This window comes from Oryctolagus cuniculus, chromosome 16 (genome assembly GCF_051225735.1).
Source record: "Oryctolagus cuniculus isolate XC-2025 breed Fujian yellow rabbit chromosome 16, ASM5122573v1, whole genome shotgun sequence".
In the NCBI taxonomy this organism is placed as follows: Eukaryota; Metazoa; Chordata; class Mammalia; order Lagomorpha; family Leporidae; genus Oryctolagus; species Oryctolagus cuniculus.
The window spans coordinates 1,733,653-1,752,789 of NC_142882.1; the positions used below are offsets into that span (position 1 = coordinate 1,733,653).

Genomic DNA, 19,137 nt, shown 5'->3' on the forward strand with positions numbered 1-19,137 from the left:
CTCCCGCTCCGGGCCTGGGCGTCTGTTTTCTCGGCTCTTCCGCTCCCGGCCTTGGCGGCGGGTGGGCGGGTAGGTGGGTGGGTGCGGGGCGCCAGCGTCCCCACCGGGCAGGGAGCAGAGAGGGGTCCCGGGGTTGCGGGTGGGAGGGCAAAGTTGTTGCGGGGCTGGCGGGGGCGGGGGCGCCGCGCCGCGCGGGCGGGGCGGGGGCGGCGGCGCCACCTTAAGCGGCTCTGCCCGCGGCTCCCGGCCGAGCCCCGCCGGAGGGAGGCGGCTCCGCGCGGGGCCCGCGCCGCCCGCGCCGCCACCGCCGCCAAACCCGGCTGCGCCCGCGCCCCGACCTTCCGCGCCCCGCGCCGCCGCTCGTCCCCGCCACCCGGGCCGCTCGCGGGGGCGCCCGCCAGGGACTCCCGGGCGCTGCCCCGCGCGCTCTGTCGCCCTCCCGCTTTTTCCCCGGACCCCCCCTCCCAACCCGCCGCGGTCGCCCCGCGCCCCCTCCCCATATTGTCCGGCGCGGGGGGCGCGTCTCAGCGCTGCAGGATGTACCCCCAGGGCAGGCACCCGGTGAGTGGGGGGCCTCGGGCGGCGGCGGGGGAGTCCCCGGCGCCCGGGACCCTGACGTCCCCCCTGCCCTAACCCCTCCCCCAGACCCCGCTCCAGTCGGGCCAGCCCTTCAAGTTCTCCATCCTGGAGATCTGTGACCGCATCAAAGAGGAATTCCAGTTCCTGCAGGCACAGTACCACAGGTGCGGGGGAGGGGCGGGCAGGGGGCGCGGGGTGCACCTGGAGGGGCGGGGCCGGGCAGGGGAGGCAGGTGAGGTGCGGTGTGGGGGGGCTCTGAGGTCAGGGAGGGGTGGCGAGGAGGAGGGGAGACCCAGGCCGCACTTTGGAAACTGGCCCCCCCGCGGGGTGCTGGGGGACCCCGCACCCCGTGTCCTCGCAGCCTCAAGCTGGAGTGCGAGAAGCTGGCCAGCGAGAAGACGGAGATGCAGCGGCATTATGTCATGGTGAGGCCCCCCCCACTCCTCGTCATGGTGAAGGTCCCCCCAGCTCATCATGGTGAGGGCCCCCCCAGCTCCTCGGGTCCCCCCCAGCTCCTCGTCATGGTGAGGGCCCCCCCCGCTCCTCATCATGGTGAAGGTCCCCCCCCTCCTCGTCATGGTGAGGGTCCCCCCAGCTCGTCATGGTGAGGGTCCCCCCAGCTCGTCATGGTGAGGGCCCCCCGCTCCTCGTCATGGTGAGGGCCCCCCCCCCGCTCCTCATCATGGTGAAGGTCCCCCCCCCCTCGTCATGGTGAGGGCCCCCCCAGCTCCTCATCATGGTGAGGGTCCCCCCCAGCTCCTCGTCATGGTGAGGGTCCCCCCCCCCGCTCCTCATCATGGTGAGGGCCCCCCCTCGTCATGGTGAGGGCGCCCCCCCCTCCTTGTCATGGTGAGGCCCCCGCTCCTCGTCATGGTGAGGGCCCCCCCAGCTCCTCGTCATGGTGAGGGTCCCCCCAGCTCCTCATCATGGTGAGGGTCCCCCCAGCTCCTCATCATGGTGAGGGTCCCCCCCCAGCTCCTCATCATGGTGAGGGCCCCCCCTCCTCGTCATGGTGAGGGTCCCCTCAGCTCCTCGTCATGGTGAGGGTCCCCCCCAGCTCCTCGTCATGGTGAGGGCCCCCCCTCCTCATCATGGTGAGGGTCCCCCCCAGCTCCTCGTCATGGTGAGGGTCCCCCCAGCTCCTCATCATGGTGAGGGTCCCCCCCAGCTCCTCGGGTCCCCCCCCGGCTCCTCGTCATGGTGAGGGCCCCCCCCCGGCTCTCGGCCTCCTCTGGCCCCCACCTGTGCCCTGGGCTGTCTCTCAGGGTCACTCCAGGGAGACCAGGGGGCACTGACCCCAGGCTGCCCCCTCCCCCACTCAGGGGGGTCTCTGCTGGGGCCCCTGTCCTGCTGTGCCCCTCCCCCGGCCGGGGGCTCCTGTAGACCCGGGTCCCTGAGCTGCTGTCTCCCCAGCCTGGGGGCTCCTGTAGACCCGGGGTCCCTGAGCTGCTCTCTCCCCGGCCGGGGGCTCCTGTAGACCTGGGGTCCCTGAGCTGCTCTCTCCCCAGCCTGGGGGCTCCTGTAGACCCGGGTCCCTGAGCTGCTCTCTCCCCAGCCTGGGGGCTCCTGTAGACCCGGGGTCCCTGAGCTGCTCTCTCCCCAGCCTGGGGGCTCCTGTAGACCCGGGTCCCTGAGCTGCTCTCTCCCCGGCCGGGGGGCTCCTGTAGACCCGGGGTCCCTGAGCTGCTCTCTCCCCGGCCGGGGGCTCCTGTAGACCTGGGGTCCCTGAGCTGCTCTCTCCCCAGCCTGGGGGCTCCTGTAGACCCGGGTCCCTGAGCTGCTCTCTCCCCGGCCGGGGGGCTCCTGTAGACCCGGGTCCCTGAGCTGCCCTCTCCCCGGCCGGGGGCTCCTGTAGACCCGGGTCCCTGAGCTGCCCTCTCCCCGGCCGGGGGCTCCTGTAGACCCGGGTCCCTGAGCTGCCCTCTCCCCGGCCGGGGGCTCCTGTAGACCCGGGTCCCTGAGCTGCCCTCTCCCCGGCCGGGGGCTCCTGTAGACCCGGGTCCCTGAGCTGCCCTCTCCCCGGCCGGGGGCTCCTGTAGACCCGGGTCCCTGAGCTGCCCTCTCCCCGGCCGGGGGCTCCTGTAGACCCGGTCCCTGAGCTGCTCTCTCCCCGCAGTACTATGAGATGTCCTACGGCCTCAACATCGAGATGCACAAACAGGTGAGGGGGGGCTGGGAGCGGGGCTGGGGGCCGTGCCAGCCTCTCTCGGCTTCTGAGCCGGGCGGGCGGAGGGCAGGGTCCCGGCGTCCCCGTGGTTGAGGACGGCCGGGCCGGGGGCCGCGTGCACAGTCTCGGGCCTGCTGGGTCTGAGATGGCCCCCGAGACGCTGGTGCACTTCCGAGGTTCTGAGGTCGAGCCCGGAGGCGCGGGCCGGGGCTGCGAGGTGGCTCTGCGGGCCGTGCGCTCCGTGTCGTGGTTCAGGCTGACCAGGTATTGCCACGGTAGACCTCAGGGTTCTGAGATAGCCCTCGGGTTCCGGGATTGACCCAGGGCTCTAGACTTCCGCGTGAGCCGCGTGCTGGGCTGAGTTCCCGAGCTGAGGGATTTGGTGTCGCGATTCTGAGATGGCCCACGAGGTTCTGAGATTGGCCCTCATGCCGGGAGGTTCTGAGGTTTTTGTTTGTTTGTAAGACTGATTTATTTATTTGAAAGGCAGGGTTGTGTGGGGGGGTGGAGGTCTTCCATCTGCTGGGTCACTCCCCAAATGGCCACCATGTCCGGAGCTGGGCTGATCCGAAGCCAGGAGCCAGGGGCTCCATCCAGGGCTCCCATGCGGGTGCAGGGGCCCAGGGACTCGGGCCATCATCCACTGCTTTCCCAGGCCACAGCAGGGAGCTGGATTGGAAGTGGAGCAGCCGGGACTCGAACCGGCGCCCATAGGGGATGTGGGCACTGCAGGCGGCGGCTTTACCCGCTGCGCCACACGCCGGCCCCTGGGTTTCTCCCTTAGCTTGCGGGTGACCCAGGGTTCTGAGGTCCATCTAGGATGTCTGCAGCGGTTGGGGTTGAGTCCCGAACCCTGCAGCTGACCCGTGGCCTCCAAGGGACCGGGAGGGACCCACAGTGCCAGGGCTGACGGCAGATTCTCCCTGGCCGAGCCGCGGAGATGAGGAGGGCCGGGCCGGGACGGCCGGGGCCGGGGCCACCCCGCTCTCTGCTGGGATGTGTGGGCCGTGGAGGGCTCCCGTGGGGGAGACCCCGGGCCTTGGGGGTCTGGTCACACAGCACACTGTGACACAGACAAGCAGGGCACAGGCAGCCCCTTCCTGCCCTGCGGCCGCTTTCCCCAGTGAGACAGCCCCAGGTGGAGGCCCCCTGGAGGGGGTGGGGTCAGATGGAGGAGGAGAGAGGGGCTGGGGTCAGATGGAGGAGGAGAGAGGGGCTGGGGTCAGATGGAGGAGGAGAGGGGCTGGGGTCAGGTGGAGGAGGAGAGGGGCTGGGGTCAGGTGGAGGAGGAGAGAGGGGCTGGGGTCAGATGGAGGAGGAGAGAGGGGCTGGGGTCAGATGGAGGAGGAGAGGGGCTGGGGTCAGGTGGAGGAGGAGAGGGGCTGGGGTCAGGTGGAGGAGGAGGAGAGGGGCTGGGGTCAGATGGAGGAGGAGGAGAGGGGCTGGGGTCAGATGGAGGAGGCCCCCTGGAGGGGGTGGGATCAGATGGAGGAGGCCCCCTGGAGGGGCTGGGGTCAGATGGAGGAGGAGAGAGGGGCTGGGGTCAGATGGAGGAGGAGAGGGGCTGGGGTCAGATGGAGGAGGAGAGAGGGGCTGGGGTCAGGTGGAGGAGGAGAGAGGGGCTGGGGTCAGATGGAGGAGGAGAGGGGCTGGGGTCAGATGGAGGAGGAGAGAGGGGCTGGGGTCAGGTGGAGGAGGAGAGGGGCTGGGGTCAGATGGAGGAGGACCCCGGTGGGGGGGCCGGGGTCAGATGGAGGAGGACCCCGGTGCGGGGGCCGGGGTCAGATGGAGGAGGAGAGAGGGGCTGGGGTCAGGTGGAGGAGGCTCCACGGAGGGGGTGGGGTCAGATGGAGGAGGAGAGAGGGGCTGGGGTCAGATGGAGGAGGACCCCGGTGCGGGGGCCGGGGTCAGATGGAGGAGGCCTCCTGGAGGGGGTGGGGTCAGGTGGAGGAGGCCCCACGGAGGGGCTGGGGTCAGATGGAGGAGGAGAGAGGGGCTGGGGTCAGATGGAGGAGGAAAGATGGGCTGGGGTCAGGTGGAGGAGGAGAGGGGCTGGGGTCAGATGGAGGAGGAAAGATGGGCTGGGGTCAGGTGGAGGAGGAGAGGGGCTGGGGTCAGATGGAGGAGGCCCCACGGAGGGGCTGGGGTCAGATGGAGGAGGAGAGAGGGGCTGGGGTTAGATGGAGGAGGAGAGAGGGGCTGGGGTCAGATGGAGGAGGAGAGAGGGGCTGGGGTCAGATGGAGGAGGCCCCACGGAGGGGGTGGGGTCAGGTGGAGGAGGCTCCTCCCTCTGCTGGGCTTCCCAGTGCTGGGGCTGTGCCCTCCTGAGCCAGGCAGCCTCCGGGCCGGGCCCTCTCCCGGCAGGTGCCTGGGGGCTGAGGGCCTGGATGGGGGTCTCCACGTGCCGCCCCCCCAGCCCGCCTCGTTGCCTCCCGCAGGCTGAGATTGTGAAGCGACTCAGTGGCATCTGTGCCCAGATCATCCCCTTCCTGACCCAGGAGGTGAGTGGGGGCGGGGGGGGGCCTTGGCCTTTCCCCAGGCTGAGGCTGCGGGGGCGGGCGCACGTCCTGGCTGTGTGGCCCCCGGCCAGAGGTGGGCGTCTCCGCTGCTTTATCCTGGGCCGAGCTCCAGCCGGACCAGAAGGAGCCCCTGGCGCCCTCAGAGCCCCAGAGACAGGGAGTGGGGGTGCCGGGCTGCGTTCCGGAAGTGGGGGCACAGTTTGGCCTGTGCACCGCACCCCCCCCCCCTGCCAGGCTGAGGTTTGTGCAGGCTCCCAGCGGGGGCGGGGCCGCCCGCCGCCCAGGTGGGCTCCCACCCACAAGCAGTGCAGTGCAGGGACTGTGGGAGGGAGCTGGAAGGGCCAGCAGGCTGCAGGATCGAGGACCCGGAGCCCGATCCGGCCCGCCTGTTGCTTTTTGCTGATAAAGTTTTATTGGCACACGGCTGTGCCCACCCACGTGCACACTGTCGGCGAGCCGTGACTGAGTCGCCTCTGGGCCCTGTTCTGGACACACTGCGGGCGGCGGCAGGTGCATCCCCCCGGGGGGCGTCCCCCCTGCTGGGTGCCCGGCCAACGGGATGAACACGGGAACGCCAGGCGCACGCAGGAGCTGCCGGCTGCCGGTGGCCGTTTCTATGAAGTGGGGTGGAGGTGCACGGATGGGGCAGACTTGGGCCGCACAGCGCAGACACGGTGCCCAGGAGCCGGGCTCAGGCCCGGCTCTGCTGTGGGCGGCAGCGGCGCTGGCTCGGGTGCCGGGCTCCCTCTCGCTCCCCGGGGAGACCCGGATGGGGTTCCAGGGTTTAGCCTGGTCCGTGGAAGCCTTGGAAAAAGTCCCTTTAAGAATTATGAATGAGCTTAGCGCGTGGACTTAAAATATTACAGTTTACACTTACTTAAAGGCTGGGCCGGCAGGGCGGCCGCCGCCCCCAGCTGCACGGCTGAGCCCCCCGGGGCCACACAGCCCCGCGTGGAGGCCTCGAGAGCCCAGGCGGGGCTGTAGCCAGGCGAGGGCGGCGGCGAAATCGCACAGTGCGAGAAGAGGCCGCCGTGGCTGCGGAGTCACCTCCCGCCAGTCCACTCCTTCACGGCCAGCCCCCCCCACGCCCACGTCTGTGGCTGCGGCGGCCTTGGTGCCCCCCCTCGAAGCGCCCGACTCCCACTTGTTAGGTCCGGCTGCGCTTAGCTGGGTTTGTCTTCCTTTCTCTCCGTCTCATAAGCGTAAAAAGAGAGAGAGGAGGGCACCCAGCAAGCTTGGGGCGCAGATGAGGGTGGGCGGGCGCGGCCGGAGCCCCTGGAGGCCGGCTCGAGCGCGTCTCCCCCCCCTCCCCCCCCAGCACCAGCAGCAGGTGCTCCAGGCCGTGGAGCGCGCCAAGCAGGTGACCGTGGGGGAGTTGAACAGCCTCATCGGGGTGAGCCTTGCTGGCCCCTGCCCCCCCCCCCCGGGAGCGGCGAGGGGCGGTGGGCGGCTGGCCCGGGCTCTGTGGGGGCGGGGCGGGGGCGGGGCAGCTGGGTGCCGCCGGGCGCCGCCCCCGCCCACCGCCCCCCCCCCCCCGTCCCACAGCAGCAGCTCCAGCCGCTGTCCCACCACGCGCCCCCTGTGCCCCTCACACCGCGCCCCGCCGGGCTGGTGGGCGGCAGTGCCACGGGGCTGCTGGCCCTGTCGGGAGCCCTGGCCGCGCAGGCCCAGTTGGCGGCTGCTAAGGAGGACCGCGTGGGCGTGGAGGCCGAGGCAACCAGAGGTGAGGGGCGGCGGGGAGCGTCGCGGGGGTGGTGGGTGCAGGGGTGAGGGGGCGGCCAGGAGCCACGACGCCCTCCCTCTTCTCTCTCTCTCTCTGCCTCCCCGGACCTGGCAGCAGAGAGAGGCCCCAGCAGGGTAAGTGGAGGCACACCTGCCCCCCACCCCCGGAGCCCAGAGCAAGACCCCCGGTCTGTGTCCAGCAGGGTCTGTGCAGGAAACACCCCAAAGAGAGAGAGACAGACAGAGGGGGCTTCCATCAGGGGTCCCAGCCCCAGCCCCAGCCCTGACCCCAGCCCCGCCCCAGCCTGCCCAGGGGCTGTCTGCTCCCTCCAGGCTACACCGCGGGCGCCGGGTGGGCTGGCCGTGGTCTGTCTCCCCCGTGAGCCGGCTGTGAGGTCTAACACCTGAGGGCACCCTTGGCAGTGGGGCAGCAGGGGGCCTGGCCTCTGCTGGACCAGATGCAGGCTGGGACTGGGGGCGCCCGGGGATCGCTGAGCCCCCGTTGGCTCCTGTCTCCCCGCAGAGTGCGTCCCCCTCGCCCCCCGAGAGTCTGGTGGAGGAGGAGCGGCCCGGGGGCCCCGGGAAGCAGCCAGGGGAGGACAAGGAGGTGCCCGGACCTTACGTGAGTGGGGGCACGCGCGACACAGACGGCCCCAGCCTGGCCCCTCGGGGTCTTCCGGAACCCAGCTGTGCTCAGGGCTCCCCATTGCCCCCAGATGAGGCCCCCGATGCCAGGCTTAACTCGAGCTGCTGGACTCCTCCCCCGAGCCGCCCTCGGGGCCACACAGCCCTTTTCCCACCCTGTGGCTTTTGCTCCAGCTGTCCCCCCCCTCCCCGCCCAGCCTCTCAAAACCAGTGTCTGCATCAGAGCCCTGATGCTGCCTCCTCCAGGAAGCCATCCTGATTGCCTCGCAGAGGGCTGGGACCCCTGCACACCCTGTAATACTGGTTTTGAGAGTCCCTCGGGCCAGGCTGTGGCCAGCTCAGGGGCTGGGGCCGCGCTGGGGCAGGTGCAGCCTGGCTGGCTGTTGGCCAGCCTCACGGCTCCTCAGAGACACCGGAGAGAGCCGGGTGCAGGCGGCGTCCAGGCCGCCATTGGGCCAAGCCGAGGATTCCCCCGGGGCAGCCCAACACATCGAGGCCCCCTCTCCTGCCCTCCTCGCTGGGGAGCCCCGGGCAGCGTGGGTGAACGCAGTTGGAGCTGGGGCTCCCTCCACAGGCTGTGCGGGAGCCCAGGCAGGGGTGGGTCGGTCCCTGGGGACAGCGTGGAGGGCTCCCTGGAGGAGGTGAAGCTGATGGCCCGGAGCCTGAGGAAGGGTCGGGCTGGGGTGGGTGATGGGCAAGGGAGGTGTGGCCAAGGGGCTGGTTGGCCTTGTGGGGTGCCAGTGACCCCGGGGGGGAGGGGCAGGACCTCTCTCCCCCACACAGGAGTGGACTGGGGCTGGGGGCCCCTCCTCCTCCTCACGGGCGCCCTGCAGCTCCCCTGGGCTGTGCGCCTGCGCCGCCCCCAGCAGGTGGGTCCCCGGGGTGCACAGGGCTGAGGGTGTGAGGGTACACAGGCCTCTCCCGGGAGGGGGTGCCCAGCGCCAGCTCTCTCCATCCCCCCCCTCCAGGAGAGTGAGGAAGACAAGAGCGACTACAACCTGGTGGTGGACGAGGTGAGTGGGGGCCCAGCCGCCTCCCGCCCTGGGCGCAGAGCGGGGGGGGGGGGGGCTTGGGCCGTGGGGGCCCCGGGCTGCTTCCTGCGCGTGCTCGAGTGGGGACGCCGCCTCTCCGTGGCGCAGGTGGGGGACCGGGGCCGCGTGGCGATGGCGGCGGGTGGCAGGGGTGGCTTTGAGCCCCGGCTCGGGGAGAGGGGCGCGGGGGTCCTGGGTACCCCTCTTACAGGCGGCTAAAGGGGCATCGGGGGTTGCGTGAACCTCCCAAGGGGTTGCAGGTTCTGTGGCTGCTTCACCCCCCAACCTCGCCTCCTCCGACCCAGGACCAGCCTTCGGAGCCCCCCAGCCCGGCCACCACCCCCTGTGGAAAGGCACCCCTGTGCGTCCCCGCCCGCCGGGACCTCGTGGACAGTCCAGCCTCCTTGGCCTCCAGCCTCGGCTCACCGCTCCCCAGAGCCAAAGAGCTTGTCCTGGTGCGTAGCGGGGGGGCCTTGAAACACACTGTTTTCATCCTGGGGGGCCTGGAAACAGACACTTCGACATCTGATGAGAAACTGGGGCGATGAGAAACTGGTGAGGCTGGCGCGGCCTGCTGTCCTCACGTGATTTTTTTTTTAACCACTGAATTTTTCCTGGAAGACTCGCTTTGTTCACCCTAAGCAGATGTTTTGTGGAAAGATTGATTTGTTTGTTTGAAAGGCATAATGACAGCCCTTCCATCCGCTGGGTCACTCCCCCAGTGCCCACAATGCCCCGGGGCTGGGCCAGGCCAAACCCCGGAGCCCGGAGCCGCATCCGGGTCTCCCACGAGGGTGCTGGGGCCCAGGGGCTTGGGCCGTCACTGCGGCTGGGTCAGAAACAGAGCAGCCGGGACCGGAGCCGGAACCCACGGCCGCTGTCCTGAGTGGTAGCCTAACTCCCTCCCCCGACACCTGCTCGGGGAAACTCATTAAGTAGCAGAACAGAACAGCAACTTTGTAACCAGGCTCCCTGATCACATACAGAAACGCAGTCTGCCCCACCCCTGGGAATCCAGCGGGTGGGGCCCAGGCCACACAGCAGGGAGCCCGTACCGCCCCGGCTCCTGACTCGGGCTTCAGGCTCTGGTGCCCCCTGGGAGGCAGCCGTGATGGGTCCAGGCCCTGGTCCTGGATGGGAGCCCCGGATGGAGCTCTGGGCTCCTGGCTTCAGTCTGGCCCAGCCCTGGCTGTTGTGGGCATTCGGGGAGTGAACCGGTCTCCCTTTCTTTTCTTGATTGATTGTATTTGAAAGACAGAGAGAGAAAGAGAGAGAGAGAGAGGTCTTCCATCCGCTGGGTCACTCCCCGGATGGCCACAACGGCCGGAGCTGCGCCGATCTGAAGCCAGGAGCCAGGAGCTCCATCCGGGTCTCCCACGTGGGTGCAGGGGCCCCAGCACTTGGGCCATCGTCCACTGCTCTCCCAGGCCACAGCAGGGAGCTGGATGGGAAGTAGAGCAGGCGGGGCTCGAACCGGCGCCCACGTGGGATGCGGCCCTGCAGGCGGGGGCTTCACCCGCTCCACCACAGCGCCGGCTCCTTCTGAGCCTTTCACGTGAATAAATAGGGGCGACTGGCAGGGCGGGACTCCAGGCCTGAGGTGTTAGGACCTCGGGGACACCTGAGCCGTCCCCAGGGGTGGTGACCGCTGTACCCTGCTCCCCACAAGCATTGGAAACTTAGCTATGCTTGTGCCCGTCCCCCCCAAATCCACGCCCCCAAGCCCTGCACTCTGCCGGGGTGACCCTGTCGGTTTCTAGGCCTCCCAGGTTGCCATGGCAACAGCCAGAGGTTGGGGGCAGCCCCCCCGCCTGCTGGAGAAGCCCCCGCCCCTCCCTCTTGATGCCTGATCCTGTGACAGCCCTGGGCACCCCAGGGTCTCCACGGCCCCTCGCGGTGCAGCCCCCGTGCCCCGCCCACCTTCTCCGCTCGCCCGCTCCCCCAGGTGCAAGCTGGGGTCGCGTGCTGTGTGCAGCCCCTCGCGCCTGCCGCGGCCCTCGCCTGGTGCCCACCCCCCGCACGCCTGAGGCCCCTCCGTGCGCCCCCCCGTCCAGTCGGGGCCACCAGCCCTGCCCTCTCTCCACAGAACGACCTTCCCGCCGGCACACCCGCTTCCAAGTCCTCCGACTCCTCCCCGCCCCAGGACGCGTCCACCCCCGGGCCCAGCTCGGCCGGTCACCTGTGCCAGCTGGCGGCCAAGCCCACGCCTTCCACGGACAGCATCGGTGAGCCCTGTGCTTGGCTGTCCCGGCTGGAGTGGGCTCCTTGTCTGGAAAGTTCTAGAAGACAGGGTCTGGGGAGGCAGGAGCTGGCGCCGCCCCGCGTGTGCTGGGGCTGTGGGCTCCGGGTGGGCCTCGGGCGGGACCCCTTGTCTTGGCCTGCTGGCCAGTGGGACCGAGGCTTCCGCCTGGGGCGCGGGATCGGGCGGCTCGGGCACTGGCCAGCCGCGGGGGCCCCCTCGGGGGGACGGGGTGGCAGCGCTCGGCTGTCCCACCTCGGAGCTGGCTCCGTGCCTGGTCCTGGCGCCCCTGTGTGAAAGAGCAGGACCCCCAGCCCCCAGCCCCCAGTCCCGGCGGCGTTTTGACCTCGCGTTAAGATGCCCCAGGACTCCCCTGTCCCACTTGGGTCTGGGTCCCCGCTGAAGCGCAGCCCAGAGAGCCGTGTTGGAGGGGGTCCAGCACGGGCCCCTGCGCCCCCCGGGAGACCGGGCGGGAGCTCCTGGCCCCCGGCTTTGGTGCTGGCTCAGCCCTGGCTGTGGCGGGGGTGCACAGAGAACCCACGGATGCAGGGTCCACGTCTGTGCCTCTCTCACGGGTGGGGGCCTGGGGCGGGAGGCGCTAGGTGTCCCCCCCGACACCGGGTCTGGGCGAGGACAGGACAAGGTGTGAGGTTGCGGGGCCGGCGTGTCCCGGGGCCCGCCGTGGTGGGCCCAGGCGTGGGAGCCCTGAGCGACAGGCCCACCCACGCGGGCGGCTGGAGACCGGAACTCTTCTCGCTCAGCCCTGAGGAGCCCCCTGGCGCTGTCCGGCCCCTTCAGCAGCTCCTTCAGCCTGGGCTCTCACGGCTCCCTCAACGGGGACCTCTCGGTGCCCGGCTCCTACGTCAGCCTGCACCTGTCGCCGCAGGTCAGCAGCTCCGTGGTCTACGGCCGCTCCCCCATGGTGAGTCCGCGGGGAGTCGGGGAGCGGAGCCCCGGGCCGGCCGGCGCCTCTGGGAAGATGGGAGGGCCTCCGTGCCCGAAGGCTTTAGCCGGGACCTGTGATGAGTGGCATTGAGGAGTGGGAGGGGCCTGGGAGTCCGTGATGAGTGGCATTGAAGAGTGGGAGGGGCCTGGGAGTCCGTGATGAGTGGCATTGAAGAGTGGGAGGGGCCTGGGAGTCCGTGATGAGTGGCATTGAAGAGTGGGAGGGGCCTGGGAGTCCGTGATGAGTGGCATTGAAGAGTGGGAGGGGCCTGGGAGTCCGTGATGAGTGGCATTGAGGAGTGGGAGGGGCCTGGGAGTCCGTGATGAGTGGCATTGAGGAGTGGGAGGGGCCTGGGAGTCCGTGATGAGTGGCATTGAAGAGTGGGAGGGGCCTGGGAGTCCGTGATGAGTGGCATTGAAGAGTGGGAGGGGCCTGGGAGTCCGTGATGAGTGGCATTGAGGAGTGGGAGGGGCCTGGGAGTCCGTGATGAGTGGCATTGAGGAGTGGGAGGGGCCTGGGAGTCCGTGATGAGTGGCATTGAGGAGTGGGAGGGGCCTGGGAGTCCGTGATGAGTGGCATTGAAGAGTGGGAGGGGCCTGGGAGTTCGGGACGGCCGCGGCTTGGGGTGGGCGTGGCGCTGTGAGCAGGGGCGGGCGCCTGCTGCCCCGTGCTGCCTCCCTGGCCTCCCCCTAGATGGCCTTTGAGTCGCACCCCCATCTCCGAGGCTCGACCATCTCCTCGTCCCTGCCCAGCATTCCTGGGGGAAAGCCGTGAGTACGGGGGTGCGGGGGGCGGGGCTCCCTGCCCCGGGCCGTCTCCTCCTTGACATAATCGCGGCTCCCAGGGGAGGCGCCCCGGCGCGGGGAAAGGGCAGAACTCCCAGCAGGTGCGATTCTGCCCCTGTCACAGCCCGGGGGTGCACCCGGCATGGATGGGTGGGGCCGTCGGGTCCTTGGGCCCCGGCCGTGAGCGACCTCAGCACCGCGGTGCAGGGACGGACCGGGGGGCTCGCCAGCATTCGGTTCTCTGAAGCTGAGCTGGCCTCGCCCGCGGTCAGCACTGGCCATCGGCTCTCGTCCATTCACAGACCGGTCAGGTGCCGGCCCCGGGGCCCCAGCCCCCGCCTGAGCCCCGCTCCCGTCCTAAGGCGTCGTGGGTGTGGGGCAGGAGGGCGCGGGGTGCGGTCCCCTGAGCCTGGGTCCCCCGCCCAGGGCCTACTCCTTCCACGTGTCTGCGGACGGGCAGATGCAGCCCGTGCCTTTTCCGTCCGACGCGCTGGTGGGCGCCGGCATCCCGCGGCACGCCCGGCAGGTGCACACGCTGGCCCACGGCGAGGTGGTGTGCGCCGTCACCATCAGCGGCTCCACGCAGCACGTGTACACGGGCGGCAAGGGCTGCGTGAAGGTCTGGGACGTGGGCCAGCCCGGCGCCAAGACGCCCGTGGCCCAGCTGGACTGCCTGGTGAGGGGCGGGGCTGCGGACGAGGGGGCGGGGCCTAAAGGAGGAAGCCAGGAGGGGCGGGGCTTGCGGCCAGAGGGCGGGGCTGCATCTGGTGGACAGGGCTTGCTGTCATCCGTGGTGAAGCTGAGCAAGGGGCGGGGCTTGGGGCCTCGGGGCGTGGCCGGGGTGCCCCGAGACTCGGCCGCGGGGCCAGCCCACCCTAACCGCTGTCCCTGGGCCCCAGAACCGGGACAACTACATTCGCTCCTGCAAACTGCTGCCGGACGGCCGGAGTCTGATCGTGGGCGGCGAGGCCAGCACCTTGTCCATCTGGGACCTGGCGGCGCCCACGCCCCGCATCAAGGCCGAGCTGACGTCCTCGGCGCCCGCGTGCTACGCCCTGGCCGTCAGCCCGGACGCCAAGGTCTGCTTCTCCTGCTGTAGCGACGGCAACATCGTGGTCTGGGACCTGCAGAACCAGACCATGGTCAGGTGGGTCGCGGGGCGGGGCCGGGGGGGCGGGGCCGCGGCGGCCCGGCTGCTGGGGCGGCGCCAACCCCGGGGCCGCCCCGCTCCGTGCAGGCAGTTCCAGGGCCACACGGACGGCGCCAGCTGCATCGACATTTCCGACTATGGCACGCGGCTCTGGACGGGCGGCCTGGACAACACGGTGCGCTGCTGGGACCTGCGGGAGGGCCGCCAGCTGCAGCAGCACGACTTCAGCTCCCAGGTGCGCGGCGGGCGGGGACCCGGGGGGGCTCATACCTGCGCCAGGTGCATGTGGAATGGGGGGGGGGCTCATACCTGCGCCAGGTGCATGTGGAATGGGGGGGTTTCATACCTGCGCCAGGTGCATGTGGAATGGGGGGGCTCATACCTGCGCCAGGTGCGCGCGGCCTGGCGGAACCCGGCGGGGGGGGGGGGGCTCATGCCTGCTGTGCAGAGTTGGGGACGTGGGCACAGGGGACAGGTCATGAGCTCGGCCGTCCTTCGGGGCTCCCGCGGGCGCCATAGCCCGGCTGGTGCGGCCGGTGCGTGCCACGCCCCCTCTGGCGGAAGGGCGTCTGCCTGTCTCCCCTTGGGGGATTCCCCGCCAGCTCCGGGCCTGGGGTGGCCGAGAACCTGATGCCTGGGGTGCCCCCGCCCCCATACCCGGAGCCTGGAAACCTTGCCACACCTCCATGGTTATTTATCTTCCCCTCCGACTTATTTGTGTTTAATGTTTGTTTGAAAAAGTAGCGGGGGGGGGGGAGTCTTCCATCAGCTGGTTTCCTCCCTAAATCAAGGGCCGGGGCTGGGCCAGGCTGGAGCCAGGAGGCAGGCGCTCATCCGGGTTTCCCGCGTGGGAGCAGGGGCCCCGGCGCTGGGGCCGTCAGCGCTGCCTTCCCGAGTGCGTTAGTAGGGAGCCGGAGCCCAGGTGGAGCAGCCGGAGCTCGGGCTGGCTTTGCCCCCCGCACCACCACTGTGGCCCCCAAAGTTCTGTCGGCTGCTAAGACAGCGGGAGGTTTGGGGTGTACTCCCCGGGGTGCCCGGCGCGGGGCCCTTACTCCCCGGGTGCCCAGCGCAGGGCTGAGCCCCGAAGGACGAGAACACGGGGGGGGGGGGAGGGGCGGGCAGTGGGCTCCGCGGGCTGAGTGACCTTGAGCGCGCTGCCTGCCCGGCTTCCGCCATCTGCTGCCGGGGAGCGAGTGTCCTCGCCCAGCCTCCCCTCCCCCTCCCTGCAGATAAATGGATGCGACCCCGGGGTTCTGTGTAATTCTGATTAATATTAATGACCCGACAGGCAGTGGCCCGCTGCGCTCCAGGCCCTGGGCCAGCTGCCTCTGCCCGCGGGGGGCTGGTGATTGAAGGGGTCCTGACCCCCCCCACCGCCGCTGCTTCCCTAGATCTTCTCTCTGGGCCACTGTCCCAACCAGGACTGGCTGGCCGTGGGCATGGAGAGCAGCAACGTCGAGGTGCTGCACGTGCGCAAGCCGGAGAAGTACCAGCTGCACCTGCACGAGAGCTGCGTGCTGTCGCTCAAGTTCGCGTCCTGCGGTGCGCGCCGGCGGGGCCGGGGAGGGGGGGGGGGAGTGGGCGGGGCGCCGGCGGGGGAGTGGGCGGGGTGGGAGTGGGCGGGGCGGGGGAGCGGGCGGGGGTGGGCAGTGGAGGGGGAGTGGGCGGAGTGGAGCAATGGGCGGGGCGACAGCGTGGGTGGGGGTGGGAACAGGGGGCGGGGCGGGGGCGGGGGAGTGGGCGGGGTGGAGCAATGGGCGGGGCGACAGCGTGGGTGGGGGTGGGAACGGGGCGGGGCGGGAGTGGGCGGGGCACCAGAGGGGGCAGTGGCGGGGGAGTGGGCGGGGCGGAGCAATGGGCGGGGCGACAGCGTGGGTGGGGATGGGAACAGGGGGCGGGGGCGGGGAGTGGGCGGGGCGCCAGCAGGGGTGGGAGCAGGGGGCGGGGCGGGGGTCCCGGGGGAGGCCACCTCCCCGCCCCGAAGCCCAGGCTGTTGCCTCGGGAAACCGGGGTCATACAGGAATCAGAGTTTGCCCAGACCCCGTGCGGGCCGGCCTTGTACTAAGAGCGCTGACAGGTTTGGACCACAGAGCATTGGAATAGGGACGTCGATTTTTTTTCTTTTTAAGATTTTAGAAGGGTTGCAGAGCGCCTGCCGGCTCACCCCCCAGCTGGCCCCACAGGCCAGGGCTGGGAGGCTGCGCTCCACCGCAGGGCCCGGGGTGGAGTTTGCTTATTTGAAAGGCAGAGTTAGAGGTCTTCCGTTCGCTGGTTCACCCCCAGTGTCCGCAGTGGTGTGGGGGTGGACGGGAGGGTCTGGGTCCGGCCCCAGCCCGCCTGGCCCCGCCCTGCCACGGCCGCCCTGTCTCCTCCAGGACGCTGGTTCGTGAGCACCGGCAAGGACAACCTGCTGAACGCCTGGCGGACGCCCTACGGAGCCAGCATCTTCCAGGTGCGCGGGGTGGGGGGGGGCAGAGCCCCCAGCCCCGCGGCCTGCAGCCAGGGCTGGCAGAGGCCGAGCGCCCGGCGGGGGCTTTGCCCCGCGTCTTCTCCTCCTCCCAGGAAACGCTCGCTCCCCAGCCCCTGCACCCCCCCACGCCGAGGCTCCGAGCACCCCAGGGACCACAGCGGCGGGGGGGGGGCTGGCCTGTGGCCGCCTGTGCGTCTCCCCCTGCAGGTGACGTCCTCAGGGCCCCCCCACGCTGCAGCGGCTGTCAGAATTTCCTGTGGGTGTCCCAGTGTTTGAGGGTCGGAGCTCTGCCTCCCCCATGCCCGCCCGCCCGCCCGCCGTGGCCCCCCACTGGGGCCCAAGCTGGGCGCTCCTGGCTGCCTGGGACTTGAAGCCGGGACGTGTCGCCGTCCCTTCTAGCACGGGCTCCCCCGGGCTGGGGCCCTCGCCGCCCACAGAGCCCTTTGCTGTCGGCGTCTCTGTACTTTATGATCCTGCAGAGCTAACTTTGGGAATTTTATTTATTGAAAAGGCAAGACAAGCACCCTCCATCGTCTGGTTCACGCCCCCGGTGGCGGTAATGGCCAGGGCTGGGCCGTCCTCCACTGCTCTCCCAGGCCACAGCAGGGAGCTGGGTTGGAAGAGGAACAGCCGTGACCCACGTGGGATGCGGGCCCTGCAGGCGGTGGCTTAACCCGCTGGCCTCAGCGCCAGTTCCTGAAACTTGTTTGAAAGGCAGAGAGAGGCAGTGTGGGTGAAGCCGCCGCCTGCAGCCCTCGGTCCATGTGGGCGCCGGTTCGAGTCCCGGCTGCTCCACTTCCGATCCAGCTCCCTGCTGTGGCCTGGGAGAGCAGAGGACGATGGCCCAGGTGCTTGGGCCCCTGCACCTGTGTGGTTGACCTGGAGGGTGCTCCCGGCTCCTGCCATTGTGGCCTTTTGGGGAGTGAAGCAGTGGATGGAAGACCTCTCTCTCCTCTCTGTAACGATCAAACAGTTTTAGGCCGGCGCCGTGGCTCAGTAGGCTAATCCTCCACCTTGCGGCGCCGGCACACCGGGTTCTAGTCCCGGTCGGGGCGCCGGATTCTGTCCCGGTTGCCCCTCTTCCAGGCCAGCTCTCTGCTATGGCCAGGGAGTGCAGTGGAGGATGGCCCAGGTGCTTGGGCCCTGCACCCCATGGGAGACCAGGAAAAGCACCTGGATCCTGGCTCCTGCCATCGGATCAGCGCGGTGCGCCGGCTGCAGCGGCGGCCATTGGAGGGTGAACCAACGGCAAAGGAAGACCTTTCTCTCTGTCTCTCTCTCTCACTGTCCACTCTGCCTGTCAAAAATTGAAAAAACTGTTTTTTTTTTTTTTTTTTTTAAAGCACAGAGGTCAAGATCAGGCAGAGAGAGCTGTCCACTAGCCTGCTGCCCAGCTGGCCATGGCAGCCAGGGCTGGGCCAGGAGCTCCATCCGGGTCCCCCCGGCAGGTGCAGGGGCCCAAGCACTGTCGCCCTCCCTGGGTGCGCGGGGTCTGCCTCAGAAGCAGAGCAGCGGGGTTGGCCCCGGGGTTCGGGGGCCCAGGCGGTGGCTTCCCGGCCGCCCAGGCTTGTGACCGCCTGTGTGCGCCGTCCTAGCTGGGCCCGGAGCGGCTCACACACAGCACAGTGGGGGGCGGGGCCCAGGGTGCACTTTGGGCAAAAGTTGAGCACCGGGCTCTGTCCAGGTCCTGGTGCCACGACCTTGCCTTGAGCTCGGGCCGGCCCATGCCCCCCAGCGGCTCTGCAGCTCCACGTCCCAGAGCGCGGGTGCCGTCCCGGCTCCGGGGCACGGGCCCTGTCCAGGGGCGCGGTCTGGGTTCCACGCGGAGGGCCTAGCCAATGCCCGGGCTCCCTGCGCATGCGCACCTACTCTCTGGTGGAGGGCCTAGCCAATGACCCGGCTCCCTGCGCATGCGCACCTGCTCCCTGGTGGAGGGCCTAGCCAATGACCCGGCTCCCTGCGCATGCGCACCTGCTCCCTGCACCCACGAGGGAGATCTGGATGGAGCTCCCGGCCCAGGCCTGGCCACTGCCGCCACCTGGGGCGTGAACCAGACGATGGACGCTCGCCCTGTACCTGTACTCCCTCCTGTACCAGACAGCTTCCCGCCGTCCCTCACAGCCCGGCCCCCCTCCCCTGCTCAGGGCGCCCAGCGCTGCCCGCACCCCCACCCCGGGCACCTGCTGACGCCCCGTGTGTCCCCCTCCCCCGCAGTCCAAGGAGTCGTCCTCCGTCCTGAGCTGCGACATCTCCCGGAACAACAAGTATATCGTGACGGGCTCCGGCGACAAGAAGGCCACCGTCTACGAGGTGGTCTACTGACCCCTCCCCTCCCCTCCCCTGCTGGCCGCGCAGACCCCGGAATAAATGTATTTATCTCAACCGGCTCTGGGTGCTGGGCTCGGGGGGTGGCCGCCGCGGTGGGGCAGGGGCGGCGAGGACCTGTGCCTGGCTCTGACCTGGTGGGGATCTGTGCGGGGACCGGCTGTCTGGGGGCTCAGAGGTGAGGGCTTGGGGGGGGGCGGGGAGATGGGTCTGGGGCCCCTGGGAGTGCACGCTGGAGCCGGTGCGGGACAAAGCCCCTCACCTGGGTTCTGGACGGGAATTCTGGAAGGAGGCGGCCCCACCCAGGGCAGGTGCACCAGGAGGCAGCGCCTGTGTGAGGGCCAGTGGCAGCTGTCTGCCCACCCGCTAGAACCGTGGACTCTGGGGGCGGGGAGCAGGCCAGGCGGACCTCCCCGATCGTGACAGCCACCCGGCACCACCCCGGCCCAGCTGCTGTCAAAGTTGAAAGGCAGGAGGAGCTGCCGGATGCCGGCATCCCAGGCCCTGACCACCGCCCCACCCGGCCCGCATGCCCCCGGCCCAGCTGGAGCCCCCCGCC

The 19,137-nt window shown here is 70.0% G+C and overlaps 1 protein-coding gene across 4 annotated transcripts; it reads left to right on the top strand.

Moving 5' to 3' along the window:
* The first annotated feature begins 255 nt into the window (after positions 1-255).
* TLE2 (TLE family member 2, transcriptional corepressor) lies at positions 256-18,635 on the top strand. 4 transcript variants are annotated; one of them, XM_070058633.2, is made up of 20 exons: positions 256-561; positions 646-743; positions 941-1,004; positions 2,696-2,740; positions 5,185-5,247; positions 6,584-6,658; positions 6,811-6,988; positions 7,103-7,122; positions 7,511-7,609; positions 8,601-8,645; positions 8,969-9,118; positions 10,750-10,888; positions 11,664-11,824; positions 12,542-12,618; positions 13,060-13,309; positions 13,533-13,780; positions 13,871-14,018; positions 15,175-15,325; positions 16,159-16,235; positions 18,468-18,635. In XM_070058633.2, exons 1-20 carry the CDS (start codon positions 538-540, stop codon positions 18,573-18,575), a joined length of 2,220 nt encoding a protein of 739 aa, XP_069914734.1. In that variant the 5' UTR covers positions 256-537; the 3' UTR covers positions 18,576-18,635. The 4 variants fall into 4 exon arrangements, with proteins under 4 accessions (XP_069914734.1, XP_069914735.1, XP_069914737.1 ...); XM_070058634.2 differs by having other exon boundaries at positions 6,814-6,988; XM_070058636.2 differs by having other exon boundaries at positions 6,584-6,625.
* Positions 18,636-19,137: the final 502 nt, after the last annotated feature.